Source organism: Ovis canadensis, chromosome 20, assembly GCF_042477335.2.
Source record: "Ovis canadensis isolate MfBH-ARS-UI-01 breed Bighorn chromosome 20, ARS-UI_OviCan_v2, whole genome shotgun sequence".
In the NCBI taxonomy this organism is placed as follows: Eukaryota; Metazoa; Chordata; class Mammalia; order Artiodactyla; family Bovidae; genus Ovis; species Ovis canadensis.
The window spans coordinates 59796862-59824229 of record NC_091264.1 but is presented as its reverse complement, the minus strand read 5'-3'; the positions used below and the strand labels follow the sequence as shown (position 1 = coordinate 59824229).

The window sequence follows — 27368 nt, the reverse complement described above, 5'->3', positions numbered from 1 at the left end:
TCGGTGATAAAGAATCCACCTGCCAGTGCAGGAGACGTAGGTTCAGTCGTTGGATCTGGAAGATCCCAAGAAGAAGGACATGGCAACCCACTCTGGGATTCTTGCCTGGAGAATCCCCTGGACAGAGGAGCCTGGCAGGCTGCAGTCCATGGGGTCGTAAAGAGCTGGATATGACTTAAGTGACTAAAGAAAACAAACAATACCTGGCTTATAGTGTGGCCCTCTTAGGGCCACATATAAAAACATATGTAAAGTGCCTAACACAAGGCTTGGCATGTATTGATGTTCAGTCCGTTTTCTTATGTTTGATCACATGGACAGATTATAGAGAAGTGTGATGATAGTGTCATATTTTTTAAACAAATATACACCAAAGATTATTTCTACAGATATCTTTTGGGGAACTTGATCTCAACAGTTATGATGCTGTTGACATTTTTGTGAGTCTTCCTTTGATGTTTCCCTTAGTAACTGTGAGACACTCTTGATTATCTTTGATGTGGTAAGCCTTCTCCTGTGGGTGGGTATCTTTTTTTTTTTTAATAGCCAATAGTCACTTGGAACCAAATTTAATGAAGAAAGAGCCTGATATCTTAGTATTTAAATGCTTTTCTTTGGAGGTGTAGAATGATCCCCAAAAGTCTCAGAGGCACCCTAATTAAGCAGATGTTTATATATGCATTTCCTGCAGCAAACAAATACAGCTGATAATTCACCCCAAAAATCAAAACTGGATGATACACAAAAAGGTCAGATTTTTTTTTTCTATCGTAAGACCTGAATGGTATATTTCAATGTCTACTTCACATGCTTAACAGTTTTTGTTTTCCATTTTTATGCTTGGAATTTACTTCAGAACGCGAATATTCTGTAGATTTACAAGAATCATCAGCAACAACTCAGTTTCCTACCTTAAATGATGCATCTAGGTAAGTGATTTTCAGAAGTCGTAAACCACGTGAAGTCGCTCAGTTGTGTCCGACTCTTTGCAACCCCATGAACTGCAGCCTACCAGGGTCCTCTGTCCATGGGATTTTCCGGGCAGGAATACTGGAGTGGGTTGCTATTTCCTTCTCCAGGGTATCTTCCCAACCCAGGGATCGAACTCCTGGTCTCCTGCATTGCGGGCAGACGCTTTACCATCTGAGCCACCAGGGAAGCCCGTAAACCACGTGGATTGTTGTTAATGTGACTCATTAATTGCAATTTGACTGTCTGGGTTTTCCCCTTTCCTGCCTGTGGCCATGCCCCACACAAGGCGAGAGCGTTGTGTGCAGTTTTCGGTGAATAATTTCAGCAGAGCTGGAGTGTTCTCTTGTCCTGTGGGTCTCTACCCCTTTCAAAGATCACAGCCTTGTCATGGCCACGGGGCCTGCATCACTCAGTGAAGCTATGATCCATGCTATACAGGGGCCCCCAAGACGGACGGGTCATGGTGGAGAGTTCTGACAAAGCATGGTCCACTGGGGCAGGAAATCGTAGTCCCAAAGTTATCTTTGGTGATGTAGTTTTCCCTAGCAGAACACTGGATACTCCTAGACAGAAAGTGCGTGTCGCTTGGCGATAATTTATTTGCCACTTTTCTATGTAGGCCTCTGAAGAATGGGCCATACATGTGATTTTTTTTTTTTTACAGCTTTGTTGAGACATAATTGAAATAACATGTACCTATATAGAGAGTGTACAGTTTGAGTTTTGACATTTGTCTACACCTGGGAGCCATCACCACAATCAAGATAAGGACCATACCCATCATTTCCAAGAATTTCTTTCTGCCCCTTGGAAATCCCTCCCTCTTTCTCCATGCCCACCCCCACCCTTGGCAATCACTGATCTGCTTTGTCACTATAGATGAGTTTGTAGTTTTAAAAATCTTACTTAAATGGAATCAAACTGGAGAAATTCTTTTTTTTTTCTTTCCTAGCATCTTTCATTCATTGTAATTATTGGGATTGGCCAAGAAGTTTGTTTGGTTTTCTCATCACTTATAGAAAAATCTGAACAAAAACTTTTTGGCCAACCTAGTATTTTGAGATTCTTCGCGTTGTATCAGCAGTTCATTCTTTTATGTTATTGAGTGCTGTGGAGAATAGTGGACCCATTGTATGGATATACCACAACTTGTCTGTCCATTCTCCTCTTGATGGACACTTGAGTTTCCAGTTTTTTTGTTGTCACAAGTAAAGCCCTTAGGCTTCATGTATAAGCCTCTGTGTGGAAGTGGAGGTGGTTTAGCTGCTAAGTCATGTCCAGCTCTCTGCAGCTGCGTGGACTGTAGCCCGTCAGCCTCCTCTGTCCATGGGATTCTCCAGGCAAGAATACTGCAGTGGTTTTTCATTTCCTCTCCAGGAGATCTTCCTGACCCAGGAATCCTGCATTCCTGGTCTCCAGTCTCCTGCATTGCAGGCAGGTTCTTTACCACTGTGCCACCTGGGAAACTCCTCTGTATGGAAATTATGTTATCTTTTCTCTGGGGTGAATATATAGGAGTGGGATAGCTGGATCATCACTGATGTATATTTAACTTTTTAAAAAACTGCCAAGATGTTTTCCAGTATCTTTAGAGCATTCCACGTTACCACCAACAGTCTTTGAGGGTTCTGGTTGCTAGACTTTCTCATTAGTAGGTTCAGTAATATAATTTCATTGATGGATGAAGTAAGAAATGAATGAACAAATCCAGTACTGATGTGGGCTGCTTCTTTATCTTTCTACCGGAACCACACAGTCCCACATAGGATCCTCAGTGAGTGAAATTTCCTTTATTTACTTCATTAATTTTTATATATTGTTATGACTCTACCTCCCAAACACCATTCTTCTTTGAATTATTAGATATCTTTCTGTGTTGTGTATCTGTGTCAGCATTTATTATTAGGGGGCTTCAAGGGTTTACCATTTATACATAATTGTAAATTACATATGCAATTTACATATGCAAATTCCAAGTTGTAAATTACATATGCAGCTCTAGGACCTGCATTTGTGCCCAATCGTGTCCGACTCTTTGCGACCCCGTGGACTGCAGCCTGCCAGGCTCCTCTATCCATGGGATTCTCCAGGCATGCATACTGATGTGGGTTGCTGTTTCCTGCTGTTTTCCCAGGAGATCTTCCTTACCCAGGGATCGGACTGGTGTCTCCTACATTGCAGGCGGATGCTTTACCAATGAACAGCTCTATTTCTCCTTTAATACTGTTAGTTTAAAGTACTCTTTGTCACCCTGTGAAACCTGTTCCTGCCTGACCTTAAAAAATGAAAGTTCGAAGCCAGAAATAGAGCCTACATGTGTCAGGCTGTCCAGGAACTAAAAAGGAGTGTTTTTATATCATCGCTGAAGCTAGCCATTTCCTGGTCAAAGGTCTCTTTCAATTAGAAGAGAGCAGAGACCTACCCCACCACTCCACTTCCTTCTCGTCATGCTTTCTTGTCCAGGCATCTAGTGTTTCATCATTTCAGATCTGTAGAGTTATCCAGGTGTCTTGCGGCTTTACTTCTTCCTCTCATGCCCGCCGAAGCAGGAGTGGGAGCTGGTTTGGAAGTGTGCCGCGCTCAGGCGACCCTGCAGCCTTCTTCTGGGGCTCTGTTCCTCCCAGAAACTTGCCCTTCTCTGCGCCTGTCTGATCCTCTATTCAGCAGTGAGAACTTCCCAGCCCTGCTTGAATCTGAGAATCCTTTGTCTCCTTCTGGGAAGTGTGGAACATTGTTGCTGCTGCTCTGAGAAGTCTAGATTTGCCTTTGGGAAGGGGCTGCTCACTTCGTCTTCCGGAGGGTACTCATTCCCCGAGAACATCTAGCAAAACCACCGCAGACTCTGAGCTAAGGATTCCAGACTGGAGTAATCTGTTCATCGCCAGGTCTCTGTTTCTCTGTCTGTAAATGAGTACCTCAATTAAAAGGGACATTCAGAAACCTTTACGGCAAAGAAATCTTGGGTACTGCTCACAGCTTTTTAGCTCTTTGGTGTTGCAATAAGTGAAACAGCACGTACAACTGCTTTTATATTCAGACTGAAACCGCAGAATGCAATTCAGGGCTCAGAAGAGCACAGGTTTTTCTGTCTCAATGCATAAGGAACTTAATGAGAAGCAGAGTGGCAGGTAAGGAGTTTATTAGTTCTTGCCTGGAAAATTCCCTGGATAGAGGGCTACAGTCTGTGGGGTCCCAAAGAGTCAGAAATGGCTGAGCATGCTCTTGCTAAAAAGGTGCGAGTTGCAGGCAGATGAGAGGGTTTTGAGCGCTTCGCAGGTTACATTTTATAATTAACGGAACAGCAGGGAGAAAACCATCATCTTCCTTATTTTTGAGTTAAGCTTCCGTCATCGGCTCTTCTTCCACGTCAGGCTGGGAAATTTTCTTGTCTCTACGTGGTCAAACTGGGACCATCATGGCACTATTCAAATCAGCAGAAGAATGGTTATGCATGCTAGACTATGGTAAATCATGTCAGCTATCAGTCTAACGGGGCTTCCCAGGTGAGTCAGTCAGTAAGGAATCTGCCTGCCAATGCAGGAGACGCAGGTTCGATCCCTGGGTCGGGAAGATCCCCCTGGAAAAGGAGATGGCAACCCATTCCAGTGTTCTCACCTGGAGAATTCCATGGATGGAGGGAGGGGCCTGGCAGCTACAGTCCACGGGGTCGCCAAGAGTTGGACACAACTTAGTGACTAAACAATAGCAATCAGTATGATGAGGGTTTTCTACTTCGGAATGTCACCTTTCCCCTGTATTTTTGTTTTTAATGTATGCAGAGGAGCATGTCCTAGGAATCATTAACCTAGTGACCTCAGCCGGCAGGATGCAAACATCGTTGACTTGATGTGTATTTTTGTTGTTGGTTTCATTGTTAAGCAAGCCTGCTTTGCTTCATGATTTTCCATTTGCTTCCTGGGGTGATCATTAACTTACGTTGGTCTCCCAAAGTTCCTTAAAGTTCCCCCTCTACCTATAGTCTCCAAGTGGGATTTTAAACTAGCTCTTTGATTATCCTATTCTATCCCTGTTCAGACTACACACACATGCACAATAACATTTAGTATAGGGCTGACTTTTTAAACAATTGTGGTAAAATGAGCGTCATGTAAAGTTTGCCATCTCCACCATTGTGAGTGTATGTTCCGGGCATTAAGCTCTCTCACGTTGTTGTACGTACAGTCATCACCTCCGTCCATCTCCTGAGCATTTTCCATCTTCCCGGTCTGAAATGCTGTCCCCATTAAACAATTCCCCAATTTAACAAAATTGAAAGATACAAGAGCCCTAAAGGACACACCAAATGGTAAAGTACTTGTGATTATGAATCCCTTTGTTTGTGGCTCCTTGTGTGTTTTGGTTTCCTGTTATAAATGTGGTAACTTTTAAGAAATAAGTGTTATTTTAAAAACCTTAAAAAAAGATTGGGATACAAAAATCTAATTTCTTTCTGTATGCTAGCAAATAGATAATAGCAAACCATGTTATCTGATAAGAAGTTAATATCCAAAATATATAAGGAATGCCTACATTTAATAGCCCCCCCCCCCGCCCCCGCCGAAAAAAATCATTTGGTTAAAAAAGAAGGGGAAAGGCTTTCAACAGACATTTCTCCAAAAGAGATATGCAAATGGTCAAGAAGTGTGTGAGAAGATGCTTGATGTCACTAATCATCCGGAAAGGCTTTTGTAGCGCCCAGCTGAGTCTAAGACAGAACCGGGTAGGAAACTCTGCTGCTTTGCTCATTTTGTCCTGCCACCCTCGTCATTATATGCCTCACGGAGATGGGCTCAACAAAGGTTTTGTTTTCAATAGTGAATCGTTGGCAGGCAGAAGACGTACGGACATGGATTGCAAGACGAGAAGTTTGCCACAGAATGGGGTGCTTTCCGTGCACTGGGCTCACAGCATGCAAAGGGCACACGGCAGAAAAAAGAAGGGTGAAGCTGTCGGTGCCACAGTTCCACTAATTCAATGTATTTTGCTTTCAGGAAAGATTCTGCTTTTGAGGATAATAGAAAGCAAGAAACAAGGATGTCGGTAATGGAGCCACTTTCACTGTTTCGGGCAGTCCTTCCCGTCTTAGTTATTTGCATACCATCTTAGAACTTTGCCTTGGCTCCGCACCTTTATGTTTCTCAGTTAAATTTATTTTAAGGTTTTTTTTAAAAGGAAGTATTTCACTGTCAAGTGGAAAATCAGGGTTAATTCTAACAAATAGTTGGTAAAGCCCCCAAGTAAGTACAACAGAGAATAGCAAAGTTATATCGAATTGTGATACTTTTCCTTGGATTAGGCTTTGAGCCAAAAGTCTGTCCTTGCTTTGTCAAAAAAGACACATGTATACTTAAGGCTGATTCACGTTGTTGTATGGCAGAAACCAACACCACATTGTAAAGCAATTATCCTCCAAATTAAAAGTAAATTTAAAAGAAGATTATGAAGTAAAAGAGAAGTGTTAAAGGCTTTCTAGCAGCTGAGATTTCCTCTGACTAGAATCAGAAGTGTTAATGAATTGAAAAGAAATTTTTTTGCCCTAAGTCAATGATGTTTTGTTCTACATTGCCTGCTTCTCTCTCTCTGTTGCTCTTCCTTTGGGAAACAGAGTGCCTTAAGTCTATCATCAGTGCATTGGAAAAGAAATCTGTATGGGAACAGGAAATGAGATTTTTGTTCCTAAAATTGAGATCATGGATTCCAAACAAGCAAAGTTCCTTCTGGCTGTCTTTTAACTGTAGTTCTCAGTCCTATGGGCTAGCGTTTTGAAGTTGGTGATAGCTCAGTAATCAGGCGCACCAGCTTTTGGAAAGTTCCCTACCATCTCTACAGTTATGATTAGAGAGGCTTTTATTATCTTTTACAATAGCAGCTGCCTAAGGATATAATCATCTTCTTTTTCTCCCTTTTCTGTACTTGGGTGCCCTTTTATTATGTAAGACAGTCCAGTCTTCTCAAGGAGGTACTTCTCTTTCGCCTAACTTCATAGTCATGTGTTTAATTGTGCATAAATGCTACCAGCATCCTTTGAGCAGTTCTCATGTATCACCTGTGTTTGTAAAAGTCTGATTATAGGAAACACCTTTTCTCGGAGAGTGATCAGGATTCAAGTAGTAGTGGCAGTGAGCTGTCTTGGGCCGGTGACCGAAAGCGGAAATCCTTGAAGTCGTATCCCAGTAGGAAAAAGACAAGAACCAGAAGGAGCAGCCTAAGAAGTAAGTCTGGTAATGTGTTTTCTTTCCAGTAGCTTTTCAAGTGAATCAGTAGGTATTACTTTTGTGGGATGTGATGGGAAAGGGCATCAACGAGATATATGACCAAGTGATCCTGCTGCTGTTACACGGGAAAGGGAAAGTGTTGATATGTGAAACAGTACTAAAGAATATGGAATTGACCAATAATTGTGAAATATGAACTACAGATAAATGGAGTAATGAGTTCAGATAAGAGGAGTTTGATGTAAGCTGACATAAGCTGAAATCTTCAGGAAAAGCTTTGAGGAAGGCTGGGTGGGACCTCAGCTGATCCTTGGGAAAAGAATAGGATTTGAAGAAGTATGGAGAAGAGGAAGCATTCTGGTTAGGTAAAACCAGAAGAACATGGGCCGGTCCCTGGGCAAGATGGCAGCCCAAAGGAGAAGAGGGTGGCAGAGAACGAGATGGTTAGGTGGCCTCACCGACTCTATGGACACGAGTTTGAGCAAACTCCGAGAGACAGTGAAGGACAGGGAAGCCTGGCGTGCTACAGTCCGTGGGGTCGCAAAGAGTCGGACACGACTTAGCGACCGAACAGCAGCAAGAACATGGGAAGAGTGTTCAGAAACAGTATCTGGAGCAAAGAATTCATGCTGGCCAGAGGAACAAAGCTGAATAATTAGAGAGTTAGACATTTCAGCGCGGGAAGTGGGGGTTGCTTCTAGAGTGTATTTTGTGTTTCTCATAAGTAAATTCTCCACTGGGCTCTTGTTTCCTTTCATTCTAGTCTTGCCTCCTTTTCCTCCCAGTGGTGGCAGTGACCTTAAGAAAGATCAAGTGAGTAAATGCCTTCTGTGGTGCCCTGTGCCCTTTATGGGGTAAGTTTGAAACAAGTTGATCTGTTTAGGTTTGAATGACCTTTATTTAAAAAAACCTCCTTTCTGGAATCGAAAAATGACAAACCAGTGGTTTACTAGTATGTAAACTACTTTCGGTAGAACTTCAAGGAGTTCCACACATTTAGTATGAATCTTGGGCAAAGATTTAGGATCTTTTTTCTTTGGTTGAAAATTTATTGAAAGATGGTTATTATGAAGTATGGTTGAAATCTGGGCTATTCTGATTTCCTACAAATAGGTGCTCTTTTGAATTTGTATTAAAATAAACTTCTTGATTTAATTCTTCTCTCAGTTTTCAGTTTGTGGACATGTTATTCACAAAGATTTTAATTATTTGAATCTTTATGTTGCCAGAGGTTGAACTACCTTCAGGCTTACATAAATATTGAATAAACCCTGAAGGTTTCTTAAATTCTTTCAGTTATACTTGTTTTATAGAAAGCAGTTAAGAACATGGACATGAGTGTCCTCCAGACCAATTTAAAGATTACTTTACCATGTTTTTAGCTGAATTACCTCTCTCAGCAGTTGGCTTTTGTCCTTTGTTGAATGAAATGAGATATAGTGAATATAGTATAGTATGTGTGTATATGATTATATTTTATATAATATGTCATGTGTATAAATATATATATCATATGCTATATGTATATGATTATATATCACATATGCTGTATATAAAACATATACACATGATTATGTATTATATATATAATCATGTATATATGTAACATATTTTATATGTGTGTGTGTATGCAGACACACAGAAAGAGACACACTACAGAATTTGTGCAGTGTTCAAGAATTTTCTAGTTTCACTTTTCACTTTCACTGTATAACATATAATCATGTATATATGAAATATATTTTATATAGGGTATATAATATGATATATAATGTGTGTATAGTGTGTGATGTATATTATATATAATTTGTACATATATATAGAATACATACATTTATGTATAAATATATATATTTTATATGTATGGGTATATACGCACGAAAACACAGACACACTACAGAATATAGTGTGAAGTGTTTAAGGATTTTCTACAGGCAGCGCTGGGATTCTGAGGACATCAACAGCACCCTGCTCGCCTGTACACAAATACAATGTGTTTAGCGTTCTAATGGGATCTGGCCGTGGCGCTAGTGGTAAAGAACCTGCCTGCCAATGCAGGAGCCGTGGGTTTGATCCCTGGGTCGGGAAGGTCCCCTGGAGAAGGAAATGGCAACCCACTCCAGTATTCTTGCCTGGGAAATCCCATGGACAGAGGAGCCTGGCGGGCTACAGTACAGGGGATCGCACAGAGTCGGACACGACCGAAGCGACTTAGCGCAGCGCAGCGCTCTAATCATACCTTGTTGTCTGCCCTCCCCTACCAGCCTTCTTCCATCTGCCCAGGGGGACTCTTATGTTCTGCAATGACAGGGAGTGTTTATAGCTCAAACTCTAAGCCAGAGCAAGTACCTAAATATTTGTTGAGTAGTTCAACCTGAGATAAGGAGTTATCAGTTGGAAATAGACCACAGAAGGACTTCCCTGTTGGTCCAGTGCTTAAGACTTGGCTTTCCAGGGCAACGGGTGCAGGTTTGATCCCTGTTTGAGGAGCTAGGATCCCATATGTTTCTGAGCCAAAAACATAAAACAGAAGCAATATGTAACAAATTCAATAAAGACTTTAAAAAATAGTCCACATCAAAAAAACTTAAAAAAAATAAGAGAATAAAGAAATAGGCTCAAAGAACAGTTTTTAACAATATACAACTTTAAAAAAAATTAGGTACCAAAAAACATCAAAGCTCTGAGAATCCACAGATTTACGATATGCAGCTGCCAGCCAGTCTGTGGTGATTCTCAGTGAGGGCATTGCTGACTTTATAGAGACATTGATAGCTGACACTGACGTCTCTGTGCTGGAGTTTAAGAGAATAACTTAGAGCAAGGGTTGGCAAACCTTTTCTCTGGAGGGTCAGGTAGTAAATATTTTGGTCTCTCCGGGTGGGTGGTTTCTATGGCAACTGTTCAACCCTGCCATTGTAGCATGCAGGCATCCACATGTGCAGTACTCAAATGCATGGATGTGTTGGGTTCCAGTTAAACTTTATTTACGAAAACTTTATTCCCATTGAACTGTAGAGCTGTAGTTGGTTGACTCCTGGTTTAGAGGAGTGGCTCTCAGACTTTGGTGATCATCAGAATGACCAGAATGGTCACCAGAAATGCAGATCGCTGGGACCTGTCCCCAGAGTTTTTGACTGAGTGCGTTGTCAGTGGGGCTTAAGAATTTGCATTTCCATCAAGTTCTCAGGTGCTGCTGAGGCTGTGGTCTGGGACCACACTTTGAGAACTTAGAGTCAGCTTTGAGTTAGTTTATTGATTCATGACCTAATGTGCTTCTAGCCTTGGGATCTTATGGTCTTAAAGTTTCTTTTTTCAAATGGATCATGTCCAATTCTTAAACATTTTTAAAAAGGATATTGGAAGTGTCTTGGAATGTTTTAATAACTTGCTGTGAGTGATTGTGACTGTTGGCACTTTGTAAAAAGTACTATGTTTTAGGTTAAAATTCTAACACCCTTATGGAAAGATTCCTCCAGGCAAAATAATGTCACACCTCCCAAAATTTCTGGAACCGAATTTCAGAGTAGTTCTGCCTTTTTAACTCCTGAAGATTCTGCCCAGAAAACAGGTATATGATTTTCTGTTGATTTACATAGAAAAAAATTCTATTTTGGAAATGGTAGTTTAAAAAAGCAAAATATGTTTCAGTTAGTATCTGTTGAAGAAAGTGTGAGGGTATGATCGATTAATCTTCTCTTTCTTGTCCTGATTAACAAAAGACAGAGGACTTTGTGTTTTAATTCCATTTAACATTTGAGATCACCTTGTGTGTAAGAATTGTTGGTGTTCATCTGCTTTTAAAATAGCAACAAATGGTGGTTGATTGCAGGGTTTGGTAAACTTTTTCTGTAGAGGAACAGGTAGTATTTATTTTTTGCTTTTTTGGCCCCTAGAGTTTCTGTTGCAACTATTCAACTCTGCATTCGTAGTCCCAAATCAGTCACAGACAAGATGTAAACTAATGGCTGTATCTGTGTTTCCATAAAACTTTATTTATAAAACCAAGTGACAGACGGGATTTGACCTGAGGGGTCAGGGTGTGCCGACCTTTGACTTATAAGGTTTTTCTCAGCCCCCACGGTATTCTGTTGAAACAATTCACATCTTTTAAATTGGTGAGAATCAGGATATTGTTTTCTTCACCTTTATCATTCTACAACTCAGCACGTTGGCAGGCACTTAGCAGGCACAAGTGCCAGCCTCTTAATTTGGCTGCCACTGGAAGAAAAGAAGTGGGGAAAGAAGAATAGGATCGAGGGAGACAGAGCATTAGAGAGGAGGGGAACAAAGGGACAGATCTGAGAGAGGCAAGAGGGCTACAGCGGTGAGGTGATAGAGTTCCTGCCGCGTGTTTGGGGCCACATGGGCAGCTACGAAAGGTGCTGACCTACTGGAGGTAACTGGCTACTCATTTTATCTGCAAACCTGTAAACCTAATACCCATGTATACTTTGAAAGATACGAAGTGTTTTTTGGTTTGAGTTTTTTTTAAATAACTGTATCCCTTACAGGGGGCAGGGTATGTTGAAGTTTAATTTATAGATTGATAGAGAAATGTCATTTCCTCATTTGCTTCTTAGCATGTTTATTCTGTTATAACTATTCATTTTCTCCAATACTCAGAACTTCACAGCCCCGGCCAGCTGAGCAATCTCTCTTTCCTGGAGCACTCAGATGTTGAAGAAAATGAATCTAAGGTACTGTTTAATTGTTGGTTATTTATCTGTTTTCCAGAATTGATATTATACTTAATATACTGGCTTATTCCTTCTTAAGGGATGATGTAATACCATGTGTTGCTTATTTTGACATAAATACATGTATTTCTGACCACCTGTTTTTTTTTTTTTTTTAAGACTATGGCCCCAGAGTCATTGATGAAAAGTACTAGTTTCAAACATAAACTGCAAAACGTGGAAGACAGAGGTGAGAGAATTCTAAACTTTTTTATTTTTTTGCAGAATTAAGCAAAATTAATCTGATTTTGGCTGACAGGACTGTTATTCAAATTGAGGCAGATATAATCACTATACAGAGTGACAGTTGCCAGACCTTGGAGAGGGCAGTGCCGTCTGCTTCCCTGCTCCAAGTGGTAAGCTGGTACGGGAGGAGCAGGGGTTTCACTCCCGAAACTGGAAGGTCTGTGTCAGGAAGTGAGTAGCCTGGGATCCGAGTCCCGTCACCCAGCGCGCCTCCTCTCTGACCCCAGGGGTGGTATTGAAGTCCTGCACTATTATAGCATTGTTGCTTTGTCCCTTCAAATCTGTTAATGTTTGCGTAAAATAGGTGCCACGATATTGGGTGCATATATATTTACAGTTTGTTACCTTCTTTTTATGAATTGATCCTTTTGTCATTGTGTAATGACCCTGTTTTCTCATTACACTTTTTAACCTAAAGTCCATTTTTCTGATAATCTATAGTAGATACATAAAAGATAAAGCAAAGGGAATCAAAACATACCACTGTAGAAAATGGACCGCAAAAGCAAACAGCAAAGGAGGGACTACAAAAGAGCCAGAAAGCAAGTAATACAAAGGCATTAGTAGGTCCTTAAAAATCAGTGACCACTTTAAGTGTAAATAGATTAAACTGTCCAATCAAACGATGAAGAGTGGCTTCATGGATAAAAATAACAAGACCCAGCTATATGCTGTCTACAGAGACTCAGCTCAGCTTTGAGGATGCACAAAGGCTCAAAGTGATAGAATGGAAAAGCGTACTCTCTGCAAGTGGACGGGGCTCCCCTGGTAGCTCAGTTGGTAAAGAATCCACCTGCAATGCAGAAGAGCCAGGTTCGATCCCTGCGCGGGGAAGATCCCCTGAAGAAGGACATGGCAACTCACTCCAGTATACTTGCCTGGAGAATCCCATGGACAGAGGAGCCTGGTGGACTACAAGGGGTCACAAAGAGTCAGACGAGACTTAGGAGCTAAAACCAAGGGTCCCCTTGTATATGAGGAATTCTTTTCCACTGCTTTTGAAATTCTCTCCGTGTGTTTGATTTTAGACAGTTTTGTTATAGTGTGTCTTATAGAAGATCTTTGTGAGGGAATCTTTTGGGAGTTTATGAGCTTCCTGAACTGGGATGTCCAAATTTCTCCCCAGATTTTGGAAGTTCTCAGCCATTATTATTTTCTTAAATTTTATTTATTTATTTTTGGCTGTACCTGGGTCTTCGTTGCTGCAGGGGCCTTTCCATAGCTGTGGTGAGCAGGGCTTACTCTTGGTTGCAGTACCTGGGCTTCTTATTGTGGTGGCTTCTCTTGTTGTGATGGACAGGCTTTTGTAGTTGCTGCACGTGGGCTCAGTACTTGTGGTCCCCAGGCTCTAGAGCACAGGCTCAATAGTTGTAACGCACAGGCTTGGTTGCTCTGCGGCATGTAGAATCTTCCCAGACCAGGCATTGAACCCACGTCCCCTGCATTGGTAGGCAGACTCTTTACCAACTGAGCCACCCAGGAAGCCTGCCATTATTTTCTTAAATAGCTTTCTGCTCCTTTTCCCTCTTTTCTCCTTCTGGGACTCTAAAAGAGTGTAGACTGTTTCCTTTTTTAAAAAAATTGGGATATCATTGACAGGTAACATATTAACTTCAAGTGTACAGCATAATCATTAGCTATTCATGCATGCTGTCAAATGATCACAATGAATGTGGTTAACACCTGCCCCACACATAATGAGTCTTGTTCTTGTGATGAGAACTTCTAAGGTCTACTCTCTCAGAAACTTTCAAATGTGCAATAAAGTCTTAACTGTAGTCACCACACTGCCTGTATATTTCATTCCCAGGGCTTAACTTGTTTTGTCACTGGAAGTTTGCACCTTTGAGTGTTCTTATAGCTAACTGACTTCCTTAGAGCAACTGTTTTGCATTCCTTTTTAGGCAAATTGCAGAGCTCCTTTTTTTAAATTTTTTTGTGGAGGTCAGTCGCTGTATCTTTTTTTGAAAGTCACTCAGTCATATCTGACTCTTTGTGACCCCATGGACTATACACTCCATGGAATTCTCCAGGCCAGAATACTGTATAATTGTTGTGTTTTTTTTTTTTTGGAGGGGTAGCGTTTCCTTGAGTTCACGTCCCTTGAGGTTTCGTGTTGCTGTCTTCATATTTAGTCTATAGTGATTGGCTTCAGGAGAGAAATGCATCTTGTCTACTAGGGATCCTGAAGCCTTCCCAGGCCTTTTCTAGGGATATGCCTGCTCCACGCTTTTCTTTCTCCGGGGAACCTCTGCGGACTACATTTTCTCTGCAACCTGCACAGCCAGGCTGGGTGCTGACAGCCTCCAGTCGCTTCCTCTGGGGCTGGTGGGTGCTTCCTCCCAGTCCTGCCGAATAGGCCTGGCTGTCTTACGAATGCTGACAGTCAGTGCCCTTTGTTGTTGCTTAGGCGCTCAGTTGTGTCTGCCTCTTTGTGACCCCGTGGACTGTAGCCCACCAGGCTCCTCTGTCCTGTGGGATTTCCCAGGCTGGAATCCTGGAGTGCTCTTGGGAGTGTACAAAATGAACCAGCCCCAGGTTGGGCTTGTGTGTAGGCAAGGCGTCCTGGTTGTTTGTGGTGTCCGTGGACCAGCTGTGGGGTGATCCTGTAGGTGATGTGTGCCCAGCAGCTCTTGAGAAAGCCTCCTTACGGGGCCCCTGAAGGCTCCCTTATGGGGTGCCTGAGGCAGGTAGCAGGATCTGTGTCCCTTCAGTGCTCCCTGAGAACCCTGGATGCTGTTCTCCAAGCCCCTCCCCACCCCAGGCCGTGTAGTGCACCTCAGGATTCTGGATGGAGCAAGAAAGAAGTTGTCTTCTTTGCCTGGGGTGAGCACTCGCCCAGACGCCCTCGCCTTCCCCCGAGGGAGAAAGCTTGAACTCAGAGGGTTTCTCTCGGTGCTGAGCTGGGCTGCCCTGAGCACACGCTGGTGTGGCTCAAGTGACAGTCCGTGTTATCCTCTCGGATGCGTCCAGTCATATATTTTCCCTTGTCCAGCAACGTGTCAGGTCTTTACACTGGACTCAGACTTCCACAAAGCTCCTTTATCAGGTGATTTCCAAAACCCGGTGTCCTTTGGGGAAAGACAGTAGGAGACTCCTGTTTGGCTCTTTTTGCTCATGGGCTGCTGTTTTAATGTTTTCTCTGGAATTTTGGGTGTGCTGGGCTCCCCGAGCTGTGAGCAGACAGGATGACTGATTCCTCATGATTTTGCACTTTGCCCTCATCCTGTACCTTCTTTGAAAGGGGCTTCCCAGGTGGCTCAGTAGTGAAGAATCTGCCTCCAATGCAGGAGACCCTGAGTCAGGAAGATCCCCTGGAGAAGCAAATAGCAACCCACTCCAGTATTCTTGCCTGGAAAATCACATGGACAGAGGAGCCTGGCAGGCTACAGTCCGTGTGGTCACAAAGTCAGACATGGCTTAGCAACTAAACGGCAACAACACAACTTAGAAAGTAAGAATAAGAAATTTAGAAAATGAATAAGAACCTTAGAAAATGCTGTCATGTAGTGATGAACCTCTGCAGAATTCTGTGTTTGAATAATTATCTGTACATACTCACAAATCAGTATTTATTATTAATTGGTTTCTGTGTGTGTTCTCAGTTGTGTCTGACTCTTTGCGACCTCATTGACCACCAGGTTCCTCTGTCCATGGGATTTTCCAGGCAAGAATACTGGAGTGGGTTGCCATACCCTCCTCCAGGGGATCTTCCCAAACCAGGGATCAAACCCGCATCTCTTGAGTCTCCTGCATTGGCAAGCAAAATGCATTCCTCCAGACAAAAGATTTTTCAGTGGTCTCCATCAGGCTGATAAATTCAATAATAAAGATGGTCTTTAACTTTTCAGATTCTTAGCATAGTACACATTGGTAGAATAAACAGAGGAATTGGCATTAGGAAAGTGTTAGGTAAAAGACCAGGACACCTCTAACGGGCTTTTTAATGGTGAAGCGCTCCCAGGCAGGGTCCCCGGACCCGAACGAGGCAGGTCGAGGGAGTCCGTGCCCGGACCGTGTTGGGGGTGGTTTTTATACGTTCGATGCAAGGGATGGTCAGGCTAGATGGACGGGGCTTCGGATAGGTCACCAGGCCGAGGCGTTGCGGGCTGACAGGTCCTTCTATGTGGCTGGGGTGGGGCGGCTTTAGCTGGCGAAGTGTGGTGTCATTGGTCCCTGGGATCTGGGAGGCTCCTTCCGTTGGGGACTTCCCCCGCAGGCAGGAGGGAGAGGAGGGGCGGCCCATCATGGCCCCCAGGGTCTGGCCTTACAGAAAGTACCTCCATAAGAAGGGTATTTTGATAAAAATGACTTTTCTTGTCCCAGTGAAGGCTCTTGACCTTTATCATTTATAGCCACATGGTGTCACTTCAGAGTAAGATATTTTTTAATGCCTCAACTTGGGAGAACTTGGCTGTTCATCATAGGGTTGGTTCTGTGTGGCACTAGAAACTGTTTCCATCAGAACTATGAGTAAATAAATGCAATATGGACACCAAATTATTCACTACATACAACCTGTGCCCAAAATAAGTTCAGAAGCTCCTCAGATTGCAAAAGCTGTCAACTTTCACAGTGATGAAGACACCTGTGTCCGAAAGCAAGTGGACACTCCTTTAGCAGCCACCAAGAGAACCAACATTCATTCGAGATCACCTTAGTTTCAGCCACGGTGTGTTTACTGCCTATGTTCATTTTTTAAGTGCTGCGTGTACATAGTTTTAGCCCCTTTATGAGAATGTCCAAAAGTCCTGGTTCAAAGAGGCATGCAGTTGCCGTGGAAACAAAGCTGAGTCAGCTGCATCACTTAGTACCTGCATGCTTTAAGGAGTGGGCTGGTTTCCCTAGAGGAGCTTGTTCTCCCTGAAGAGCTGCTCCTCTATTTCAGGTAAAGTAATTTACAAGAGTGCCCCTTCCACACTCTTGTGCCAGATTATTTCCATGTCACTGAAGTGGGCCTCTGGGATGAGCCCCATTGAATAGGTTCACAATCCAAGCAGCTTGTTTAGGGAACCATCACATTATTTACACAGTGTTCCTGGATTCCTCTCTCCACTGGAGCTAACTATTATATCATCTATGCCAGTAGATGCTTTGATTTTCCATGGGTGGGGCATGAACATTCAAGGCCATGCTTTGAGCTATTGCTACAAATGTTGTCAGGAGAGGGGGAAAAAAAACCCAGAAGAGGCAAAACAGGCAGAAAGAAGAGAAATGTAACAAAACATAGTAGTTGTTCATGGGTATCTAACTGGGGCTAGCTAGAATTCTAAGTGGTTTCTTTGGGTCTTGACTGGGGTGTAGGCACTATGTGAGATTTAAGCCTGAGTGCTGTTTGGGAAGGCAATGGCATCCCACTCCAGTATGCTTGCCTGGAAAATCCCATGGATGGAGGAGCCTGGTAGGCTGCAGTCCATGGGGTCGCTAGGAGTTGGACATGACTGAGCGACTTCCCTTTCACTTTTCACTTTAATGCATTGGAGAAGGAAATGGCAACCCACTCCAGTGTTCTTGCCTGGAGAATCCTGGGGACAGGGGAGCCTGGTGGGCTGCCGTCTATGGGGTCGCACCGAGTCGGACATGACTGAAGCAACTTAGCAGCAGCAGCTGTTTGTTTTGAGGCTGAAAGAGGACTGGCTGTGTCTGGATTCTTTCCTGGATTAAAAAAAAATCATTTTAGTCTTGAAACAGTGCAACTCCCTAACAAATACCCATCCGACTCGATGGACATGAGTTTGAGCAAGCTCCAGGAGTTGGTGATGGACAGAGAAGCCTCGTGTCCTGCCGTCTATGGGGTCCCAAGGAGTCGGATACAACTGAGCCACTGAACTGAACTGATACTTTTCAAACAAAGGAACACACCTGAATCTTAGAGCAGTGAAAAGAGATAGTTGCACCTCTCCAGGTTGAGAGTATTGCTTATGCTCTTCACTTTTTAAAAAAAGCGAGAGAAGCCGGATGTGAGCTCTTTGAGGTTCCGAGTGAGAATGTGATCACTCACACTAGTGAGGCCCTGGGTCAGACAGCCCTCAGTCTGGTGCTGAGGCTTCATGTCACCAGCAGGTGGTGCCCTCCTTGAGCTGATCTGATCAGCTTCCAAGGGCCAGTCGGCCTGGAAACCTTGCTACCTTGCCCTTTAGCCAGAAGCCCTGGTTGATGCCAACCATTACTGCTTTCCACCTGAGCCAGCCCGTATCCTGGTAAGGAGAGTGCTCTTACATGTCACTGAGCTCATCAAAGCGTGCTCGGGTCCTCTCTCAGGCATGAGCACACCTAGCGCTTTGAGACGTGTCCTTAGTCGACGTGCCAAATGATAAGCAATTTGTAACAAGGCGGGAACACGTTTCACTTGCCACTCATCACGGCTAGATATTCGCTGGTAAAAAGAGAGCAAGATAAATCTAGGAACAAGGAGACGTGTGTGTGTGATGATCAGTGTGTTCCGCTTGCCTTCAGACAGAGCCCACCGTCACGGCACTAAGTGGAAACAGCCACGGCTGGAAGATGGTGGTGAACCAGGGGCCCTTTCCTTGGTGGCAGAAGAAGCTGAGTTGGCAGGTAATGCCGGGTACCCGGATGTTTCAGATGTGTGAGCACTGAGGGTCCCAATGTGAACTACAAGGCAGCTAGAGTTTTAAGATCATAATGGCTGCAGGAACCAAAAAACAAAGTGCTTTGTCTTCAGACATAAGCAAATCATCGCACAAACTGTAGATAAGAGCAAGTACTATCTCCTTCTGGCATTTTGATTTCTGCCTCTTAAGTCTTTGTAGCAATTTCCAGGCCCCAAGTGTTCTTAAACTTACAGGTATCTGCTTTAGTATAGCCAAATGTTTGTGTTAGAAATATCCACTCCACAGATGAAGGAGAATGATCTGAAATGTCTACATACGTGGGGTTGGCCTTCTGGATGAGCGACATGCCTATCCTTTGAAACAAAAGGCTCTAAGAAGGCAAATTTGGAGGCCCCCAGGTACTCAAAGTGGGTGGTGAGAGCCGGGCAGCCCTGCATTCCGATCCTGGAGCTGTTGGTGTGAGCACGTACCAGTTGTGTGATCTGTGTGAAAAGTGGACGTGAACAGTGCCTGCTTCACTTGGATTTTCTGAGAATTAAATGAGTTGATCCACACAGTGCCAGACCCTTTGTGAGCCCTTGTAAAGCCTCTTGGCACCCAGAAGCTGTTAAACGCCAGTCCCTAGAATGTCGTACCCATCACGTTATCCTAGAGCCCTCTACTAACACCTCAGCCTGCTTCTTAGACATGCTCTGATTTAAGGTGCAATCAGTTGCTCTGATTTAAGGTGCTGGGAAAGTTTGTTGAAGTGAGCCCTTGCCGGACAGTTTTGGTGGGAAGCTGCGTGAAGCATCGGCTGAGGACTCTTGGCTCAAGCTGGTCTGGTCAGTCACGGTTGGAGTCAGTCTTGCTGCAGCCACGGAAGTCCGTGATCCACAGAAGCCAGCGGGTCTTCTCTGGGTCATGCCTGAGTTTCTAAAGGACTTTCCATGCTCTGGGCAGCAGGAAGGCTGAGCACACCTACTTTGAGCCCTTTGTTAGTTTTCCTTAATGTTCTATTCTTCTTGTGCAGAGAGCATTTCAACTTCATCCTTAAACGTTACGCCAGAGAACTTAAAAGGTTCTGTGATGATCACTGCTTTTGAAAACTTCACTAGAGAACTGAAAAGAAACTATGAGGTAATGGCCCGGTAAAAATGCAAAGCTAGCTCGTTATGCATGTGAAGTAACAGGCTCACATTCCTAAATACCGCTGTGGTCCTTCCTGTGTGAAGGTGTGCCCGAGTCTCTGGGGAGGTACATTGTCCTAGCTGTGGTTGCTGAATTTAGTGTCTTTGTGAATTGTGGTTTGTATTTATAAGACAGCTGTTCTGGGGACTTCCCTGGTGGTCCGGGGGTCCAGTGGTTAAGAATCTGAGCTTCTGCTGCAGGGGGTATGGGTTCGATCCCTGGTTGGGGAACTAAGATCCCACATGCTGCATGATGTGACTCTCCGCCAAAAACCCAAAATCAAAACCCCAGCTTAAACCAGGTCAGCTGTTCCATGTCCATTTGCTCTCCTGGGACCAGATGGACCTGTACGGAAAGGCTTTGGTTTTTGTTGATTGCAGTCTCAGAAAACTGGACAAGCGGAAAGCAACGATTTGGTCACAGTGATAGACAAGGAAGGGAGGGCCAGGGGACCGTGTGGATGAGAGAGGCGTCTGGGGCAGAGAGGCAGGTGGGCTGGGTGGTCAGCTGACTAGGGCGAATCTTCGAGACGCCACACATGCAGGCTGTCACGGAACCTTGTCTGCAAGAGGACTTTGAAACCATTTGCGTCGCCTCCATTTCCGTACTGTTTATAAATCCCTAAGGAGTTATTAGCACGTTTGAGAAAAGTACTTATGGTCTCACCCTAACGTATATTCATTGAACTAACTTGAAAGATCTCCAGTCTTATTTTCTGCAATACTAATGTAAGCTGATTTATAATGGAAATTTGTCTGTGATATTCAATATGTGTATCAGTGGCATGAATATAAGGTTTCCTGTTTTAGCTTATTGTCCTTTATTGATATCAAACCTGAGGTAATAACATATGAAATGTGTAGCATGGTGTCTTATTACAGTACTTTAGTGATGATGTTCTCTGTGAATATTATGTGCGGGCAACATCTTTTTAATACAAAGCCTACACCCTATTTATGTAGTTATGTTTAACCCGGATGTGCTCATTTTGTTGTTGTTATGGTTTAGCTTAGGTACAGAAGGAGCCCACTTTATTCAAAAAATGCAAACGACGTACCAGATTGCCTGATAGAACTGTTAAACCAGATACATCATCGCAGGTAAGTGTTGGGTTTCAGTGCAAGTTTATGGAATTGTGATTCCTCAAAACAACATTTCCAAGGGGAAAGAAGAGAAAGGAGATGTATATTCTTAAGACAAGAAACATCTAGAGAAAAATGTGGAGTATGTCTGCAATAAGAATAGAGATGTCTTTGTCACATCCAGCAGTCTGGTGAAGCTTGTTGCTCTTGTTTTTTCTCAGACTGAATAAACTAGAACAGTTTCACAGTTTTGTTCTTCAAGAGCTGAGCAGTCTTGACAAGGATTTCGAGGTTCTTCAACACCTTGAGGACAATGTTCTGGTAAGTTCTTTTTGTTTGGAACATTCTCTGTGACTTAAGAAGATGTGTTCTGGTGTAGAAATACTGTCAACCGCTTCAACCAACCCACGTCTTGTCCAATTTTAGGAATTTTGGGGGAAGCAGTCAGCTGACCTAAAATCATTCTGTGAACTGCAGTTCCAGAGGTATTATTATTTTTTTTAAACAAGTATCTTTCCTAGAAGTATCTTCGTTGAAGTAGGAGGTATTTAGCTAAAGCATGAGTGATTGATGTTGGTAAAACCTTTCTTAGGTAGCTAATTAGCTGCGTCTTTTCTAACCAGCCGCTTCTGTGGGACTCCCTGGGCATAGAGTATGGCTTACAATACTGATCAAGACATATACATTTTGAAAAGCATAAGCAGGATCATGCAAACTTCATTTTCTTTTAGGATACACATTGTTTTCTTTTTAAGCAAGATTTTTAAAAATTAAAACAGATTTTGAGAAAAATATCAAGGTTTCTGAGTGAACAGTTGATTTTCAGTTGTGTACTTGGTAGAATATATTCTACACACCTTATATACATAGTGTATGTATACATTTTTTTATTTTTCAATTTTATTTACGTAGTTTATTTTTGGCTGCGCTGGGTCTTTTGCTGCAGCAAAGTTTCTCTGGTTGTGGCGAGGGAAAGCTGCTCTTCGTTGCTGGGGGCAGGCTTCTCATTGTGGTGGCTTTCTCGTGGCAGAGCAGGGGCTCTAGGCATGCGGGCTTCCGTAGTTGTCGAGCGTAGGCTCAGTGGTTGTGGTGCATGGACTCAGTTGCCCCCAAGGTGTAATAAATGTTTACCTATTGATATAAATAACAGATTTTTATGAAAAATAACCAGATTTTTCAAAACAAGAACTTTGAAAAGATTAGTGTTGTTTTGTGCTTTTGCAGATCTCTAATGTTTGGCTTAATCAGTTCGGTCGCTCAGTCGTGTCCGACTCTTTGCGACCCCAAAGAATGCAGCACACCAGGCTTCCCTGTCCATCAGCAACTCTCAGAGTTTACTTCAACTCATGTCCATCAACTCGGTGATGCCATCCAACCATCTCATCCTCTGTTGTCCCTTCTTCTCCTGCCTTCAGTCTTTCCCAGCATCAGGGTCTTTTCAAATGAGTCAGTTATTCGCATGAGGTGGCCAAAGTATTGGAGTTTCAGCTTTAGCATCAGTCCTTCCAATGAACACCCAGGGCTAATCTCCTTTAGGATGGACTGGTTGGATCCCCTTGCAGTCCAAGGGACTCTCAAAAGTCTTCTCCCACACCACAGTTCAAAAGCATCAATTCTTCAGCACTCAGCTTTCTTTATAGTCCAACTCTCACATCCATACATGACCACTGGAAAAACCATAGTTTTGACTAGAGGGACCTTTGTTGGCAAAAAAATGTCTCTGCTTTTTAATATGCTATCTAGATTGGTCATAACTTTTCTTCCAAGGAGCAAGCATCTTTTAATTTCATAACTGCAGTCACTATTTGCAGTGATTTTGAAGCCCAAGAAAATAAAGTCTGTCAGTATTTCCATTGTTTCCCCATCCATTTGCCATGAAGCGATGGGACTGGATGCCATGATCTTAGTTTTCTGAATGTTAGTTTTAAGCCAGCTTTTTCACTCTCCTCTTTCACTTTCATCAAGAGGCTCTTTAGTTCTTCATTTTCTGCCATAAGGGTGGTGTCATCTGCATATCTTAGGTTATTGATATTTCTCCCGGAAGTCTTGATTCCAGCTTGTGCTTCTTCCAGCCCAGCGTTTCTCATGATGTACTCTGCATATAAGTTAAATAAGCAGGGTGACAATATACAGACTTGATGTACTCCTTTTACTATTTGGAACCAGTCTGTTGTTCCGTGTCCAGTTCTAACTGTTGCTTCTTGATCTGTGTACAGGTTTCTCAGGAGGCAAGTCAGGTGGTCTGGTTTTCCCATCTCTTTAAGAATTTTCCACAATTTGTTGTGATCCACACAGTTTGCCTTAATAAGGGACTCTATATCTGCTTCTGAATTCCATCCATCATGACACCACACGTCAGGTAGCCTCTGAAAAGCTCCACTGTATGTTTGTAGAGACAGTAGGAATGAAGGAAGCAACTTTTGTGCTGGTTTTCATCACAGTATTACCAGAATAGTTTTGACCTCACAGAATCTTTGAAAACTTAGACATCCCAAAGGCTCACACTTCGGGAACTGCTGGTAGTGGTGTATGTGTGTATGTGTATATGTGTAGACTGGGAAAGTTCTGCTTTTATTGGTGGAGGGAGAAGGAGAAGGGTGTGGCTGGATCTTAAAGGCTGGATGTGAGATGTACATTAGATTTGTGGTTTCAGCATCTGAATGGAGCTGTCAAGTGGGTAACCAGATAGTCAAGACTGAAACTCATGGTGGAGGGTCTGACAATGAGACCGGATGAGTTGACTTAGGGACCAGTTACAGAGAGCAATTGTTCCAGGACAGAATCCTCAGGATGCTGCAGGGAGCTGAAGTTTGATAAGGGAGAGGAAGCCAGCAGAAGAGGGCGAGAGGATTGTGCAAGGAGGGGGTGGGTGGTGTTACAGAGGATGAGAAGATGTGTGCACATGCATATGTAGTGAGAGGTCTGGATTCTAGGAGATTCTCATCAAAATGTCAACCATGGTTATTTCTGTGTGGTGACATTTTAGGTGACTTGACTTTTCTAACTTAGGCTGTTCTGTATTTTTTTTAGATTAAGTGCAAGATATAAATGACTTTGGGCTTCCCTCGTGGCTAAGATGGTAAGGAGTCCACCTGCAGTGCAGGAGACCTGGGTTTGATCCCTGGGTCAGGAAGATCCCCTGGAGCAGGGAATGGCAACCCATTCCAGTACTTTTGCCTGGAGAATTCCATGCAACAGTCTGGTGGGCTCCAGTCCATAGGGTCGCAAAGAGTTGGACACAACTGAGCTACGAACACTTTCACTTTCACAAATGACTCTTGTGTAATAAACTCAAACAACATAACATTTATCAAGTAAGTGAATTTTCCTCTCTCCCTAACCTTCGCTCTTTTTTATGATCCAGAGAGAACTATCTCTTTACTGTTTAGTATATATACTTCTTGATTTTTTTTCTGTTTCAGTTGAGTCGCCCAGTCGTGTCCGACTCTTTGTGACCCCATGGACTGCAGCACGCCAGGCTTCCCTGTCCATCACCAACTCGTGGAGCTTGCTCAAACTCACATCCATTGAGTTGGTGATGCCATCCAGCCATCTCATCCTCTATCGTCTCCTTCTCCTCCTGCCTTCAATCTTTCCCAGCATCAGGGTCTTTTCCACTGAGTCAGTTCTTTGCATCAGGTAGCCAAAGTATTGGAGTTTCAGCTTCAGCATCAGTCCTTCCAATGGATATTCAGGACTGATTTCCTTTAAGATGGACTGGTTGGATCTCCTTGCAGTCCAAGGGACTCTCAAGAGTCTTCTCCAACACCACAGTTTAAAAGCATCAATTTCTCGGTGCTCAGCTATGTTTCTATGTTTACATAAGAATATATACAAACATCTTGATAAGTTTCAGTATGTGTATTTTAAGTAACATAAATGATATATTAAATTTTATGTGCATTGTTCTTCGTTTGCTCCCTCAGTAACAGAAGTAGGATTTCTTTCCAAGTGAGTAATAAGGATCTGCTAATTTTTAAAATAACTGTAGCTATTCTAGTTTATGGGTCTCTTATACTTTCACATTTGATTTCCTGTTGATGAGCATTCAGATTATTTTAAATTATCACAAACAAATCTTAGTGAATACCCTTGTATCTTGAATGACTTTCAGTACCAGGGAAACGTTACTGTTTTACTTGGGGAAAACAAAAATAACAAAATCTCCAAGTCAAAATAGTACTAAAAGAGGATATGGATAAAAGCCTAATCTGGGCTAAGTATATTAGAATCCCAGCCCTAGTGGGGAATTGGATCTAATGTGAATTAAATGTATGTGTTACAGTCATTCATGTATAAGAGAAATCAGACTCCAGCAGCTGAACCAAATAGAGGTTTTGTTTGAACCCTGTGAGCAGTAGCCCAGAGGGATTTTGTCCAAGGCTGGTGCTGAGCTCAGTCATGTCTGACTCTTTGAGACCCCCATGGACTATAGCCTCCTAGGCTTCTCTGCCCATGGGATTCTCCAGGGCAAGAATACGGGAGTGGGTTGCCATTTCCTTCTCCAGGGGATCTTCCCAACCCAAGGATCAAACCTGCATCTCCTGTGTCTCCTGCCTTGCAGGCAGATTCTTCACTGGCTGAGTCATCGGGGAAACCCATCCAAGGCTGGAACGGCAGCTCTGAGTGCCAGTTAGGGATGCGGGTTCCTTTTGCTTCCTACTCTGTTATCTTTCCTTTCGCTTTGGGTTTCATGGTCACAGAATAGCAGCTCTACCTCCAAGCACATCTGCTCTCTAGGCAGGGAGGGGCAGATGGTGAAGGATTTGGTAAAAGATGTGTGCCAGTAGAGCCTCTCTTCTTTTTTAAAAATTAGGGAAATAGTTTTCATGGAAGCCAAATCAGTAGACTTTTGTCTCCATATTATTGGCCAGAACTGAATCACATGAAGCTTTGTTAGTTACGAGGGAATCTGGGGCTGCAGATTTAAACTGAGCTTGTTACTGTCCTCCCGCAAAGTGGGGTTCTGTTAATAAGGAGAAAGGGGAGTATAGATGTTGGGTAGGTAACCAATAATGTGTGTCATGCCTGAATTAAATTGTAAGATTGAGAAATAAATCACAGAGGTGATTCTGTCTGTTCTCAATGAGCATGCGCCCTAGTGTTCGCTTTAGGATGGGAGAATGTGGTCCCACTGACTTCTTGTTTTGTGAACCTCCAACTGCACTCAGTCTGCTTATTAACAATGGGCATTTTCCCAAAGGCCAGACCAGCCACTTTAACTGGCCCTCCTCCTTAGAAATAGCTGTCTTTTCTCCAACACCAAAGGGGGGAAAATCATGCATTAGACTATGGAGAGACGACATGTGAGTCTTGAAAGCAGCACACGTTTAAGAGATTTTTGAGAGTGATTTTGACCCTGGGCAGTTCCCTCCAGTGCGGTGGCCTTAGCTCCCTGTGGAGCTAAGTTATTATCTGAGTTAGGGAGGTAGCTGATGACAGGGAGTGACATTCACGTTGGTTCCCTGAGTTCTAGGGACTAGGAGGGGGATAGTTCAGGCTTCACTAACTGCTGTTCTCCTGCTCCCTTTCTGCCAGCCTGAGCCACGGGGAGAAGACAAAGCAGCCTCCAGCCACACAGGCCGTGCCTTAGTGTTCTGTGCGCGTCCACAGCAAACGGAGTTCCTGAGACCTGCCAAGTCGGGACAGACTGTAATATGTTGGTCGTTTGTCCATTTGTTCACAAAGGTTTACCTTTGGTATTTAAATTTGGTCAGAAAATAAGAAGTTCAGGATGTTTAGCATCTTGAAGTGATGTTGCCCTTTTTTTTTTTTTAATTTTTGAAAGTAAAATTGATTTTTACTTGAGAAGTGTCTTCAAGTTATTTGGGAGAAGGGAAACCTCAACATCTGTGTATATATATATATATACTACATAGTGTGTCTCTTTAAGGGAGAGCTTACTTTGGGATGAAAATAGGTCAGATGAAAATGGTGTTGTATTTTGAAATAGTTATTCTTCTGTTTGGCAGATATTCTGGTTTCTCTGAAACTTTAACAAAACTTCCAGCTTTTGCAGAGGAGAAATATTCATCTTTTGATAATTACTAAATGCTCTAATAAAGTCTGGTGTGTGGAGTTGTATATACAGCTGATTGGGTTTATTTTAGAAAAGTGAAACCTACATAAGTTAAAGCAACTATAAAGTACATGATTGGATAACTGCAGTTAAAGACTACACTGAAGGCCAGATTATACATTATATAATTGTTATATAATATAGCTTAGTTATAGTTTAATATGCCTAAAGCAGTCTTTATAACCCAAATTTGTCATTTTTCTTGAATGTTTTAATGAGCTATGTTTTAGTATGTTGTAAGCTATAAGAGTATCAGAGCACTTATTTAATAGCTTCTTTTTTTAAGATGT

General features: G+C 42.9%; 1 protein-coding gene across 7 annotated transcripts in view; it reads left to right on the top strand.

The window, feature by feature from the left end:
- The window catches only part of SYCP2L (synaptonemal complex protein 2 like), a 56442-nt gene extending 29632 nt beyond the window's left edge, over positions 1-26810 (top strand). For 4 of the 7 annotated variants that reach the window (XM_069563074.1, XM_069563077.1, XM_069563076.1 and 1 more), the window contains 14 exons: positions 692-749; positions 857-929; positions 5964-6012; positions 7034-7184; positions 7951-8000; positions 10629-10758; positions 11814-11887; positions 12047-12116; positions 18629-18730; positions 19760-19866; positions 20926-21017; positions 21221-21320; positions 21426-21484; positions 26538-26810. In XM_069563074.1, coding sequence (XP_069419175.1) covers positions 692-749; positions 857-929; positions 5964-6012; positions 7034-7184; positions 7951-8000; positions 10629-10758; positions 11814-11887; positions 12047-12116; positions 18629-18730; positions 19760-19866; positions 20926-21017; positions 21221-21320; positions 21426-21484; positions 26538-26592 — 1170 coding nt within the window. In that variant the 3' untranslated portion in view covers positions 26593-26810. Of the gene's footprint in view, positions 1-691; positions 750-856; positions 930-5963; positions 6013-7033; positions 7185-7950; positions 8001-10628; positions 10759-11813; positions 11888-12046; positions 12117-18628; positions 18731-19759; positions 19867-20925; positions 21018-21220; positions 21321-21425; positions 21485-24029; positions 24079-26537 lie in introns of all 7 variants that reach the window. The other 3 variants (XM_069563075.1, XM_069563073.1, XM_069563071.1) reach the window with 2 other exon arrangements.
- The last annotated feature ends 558 nt before the right edge of the window (positions 26811-27368 follow it).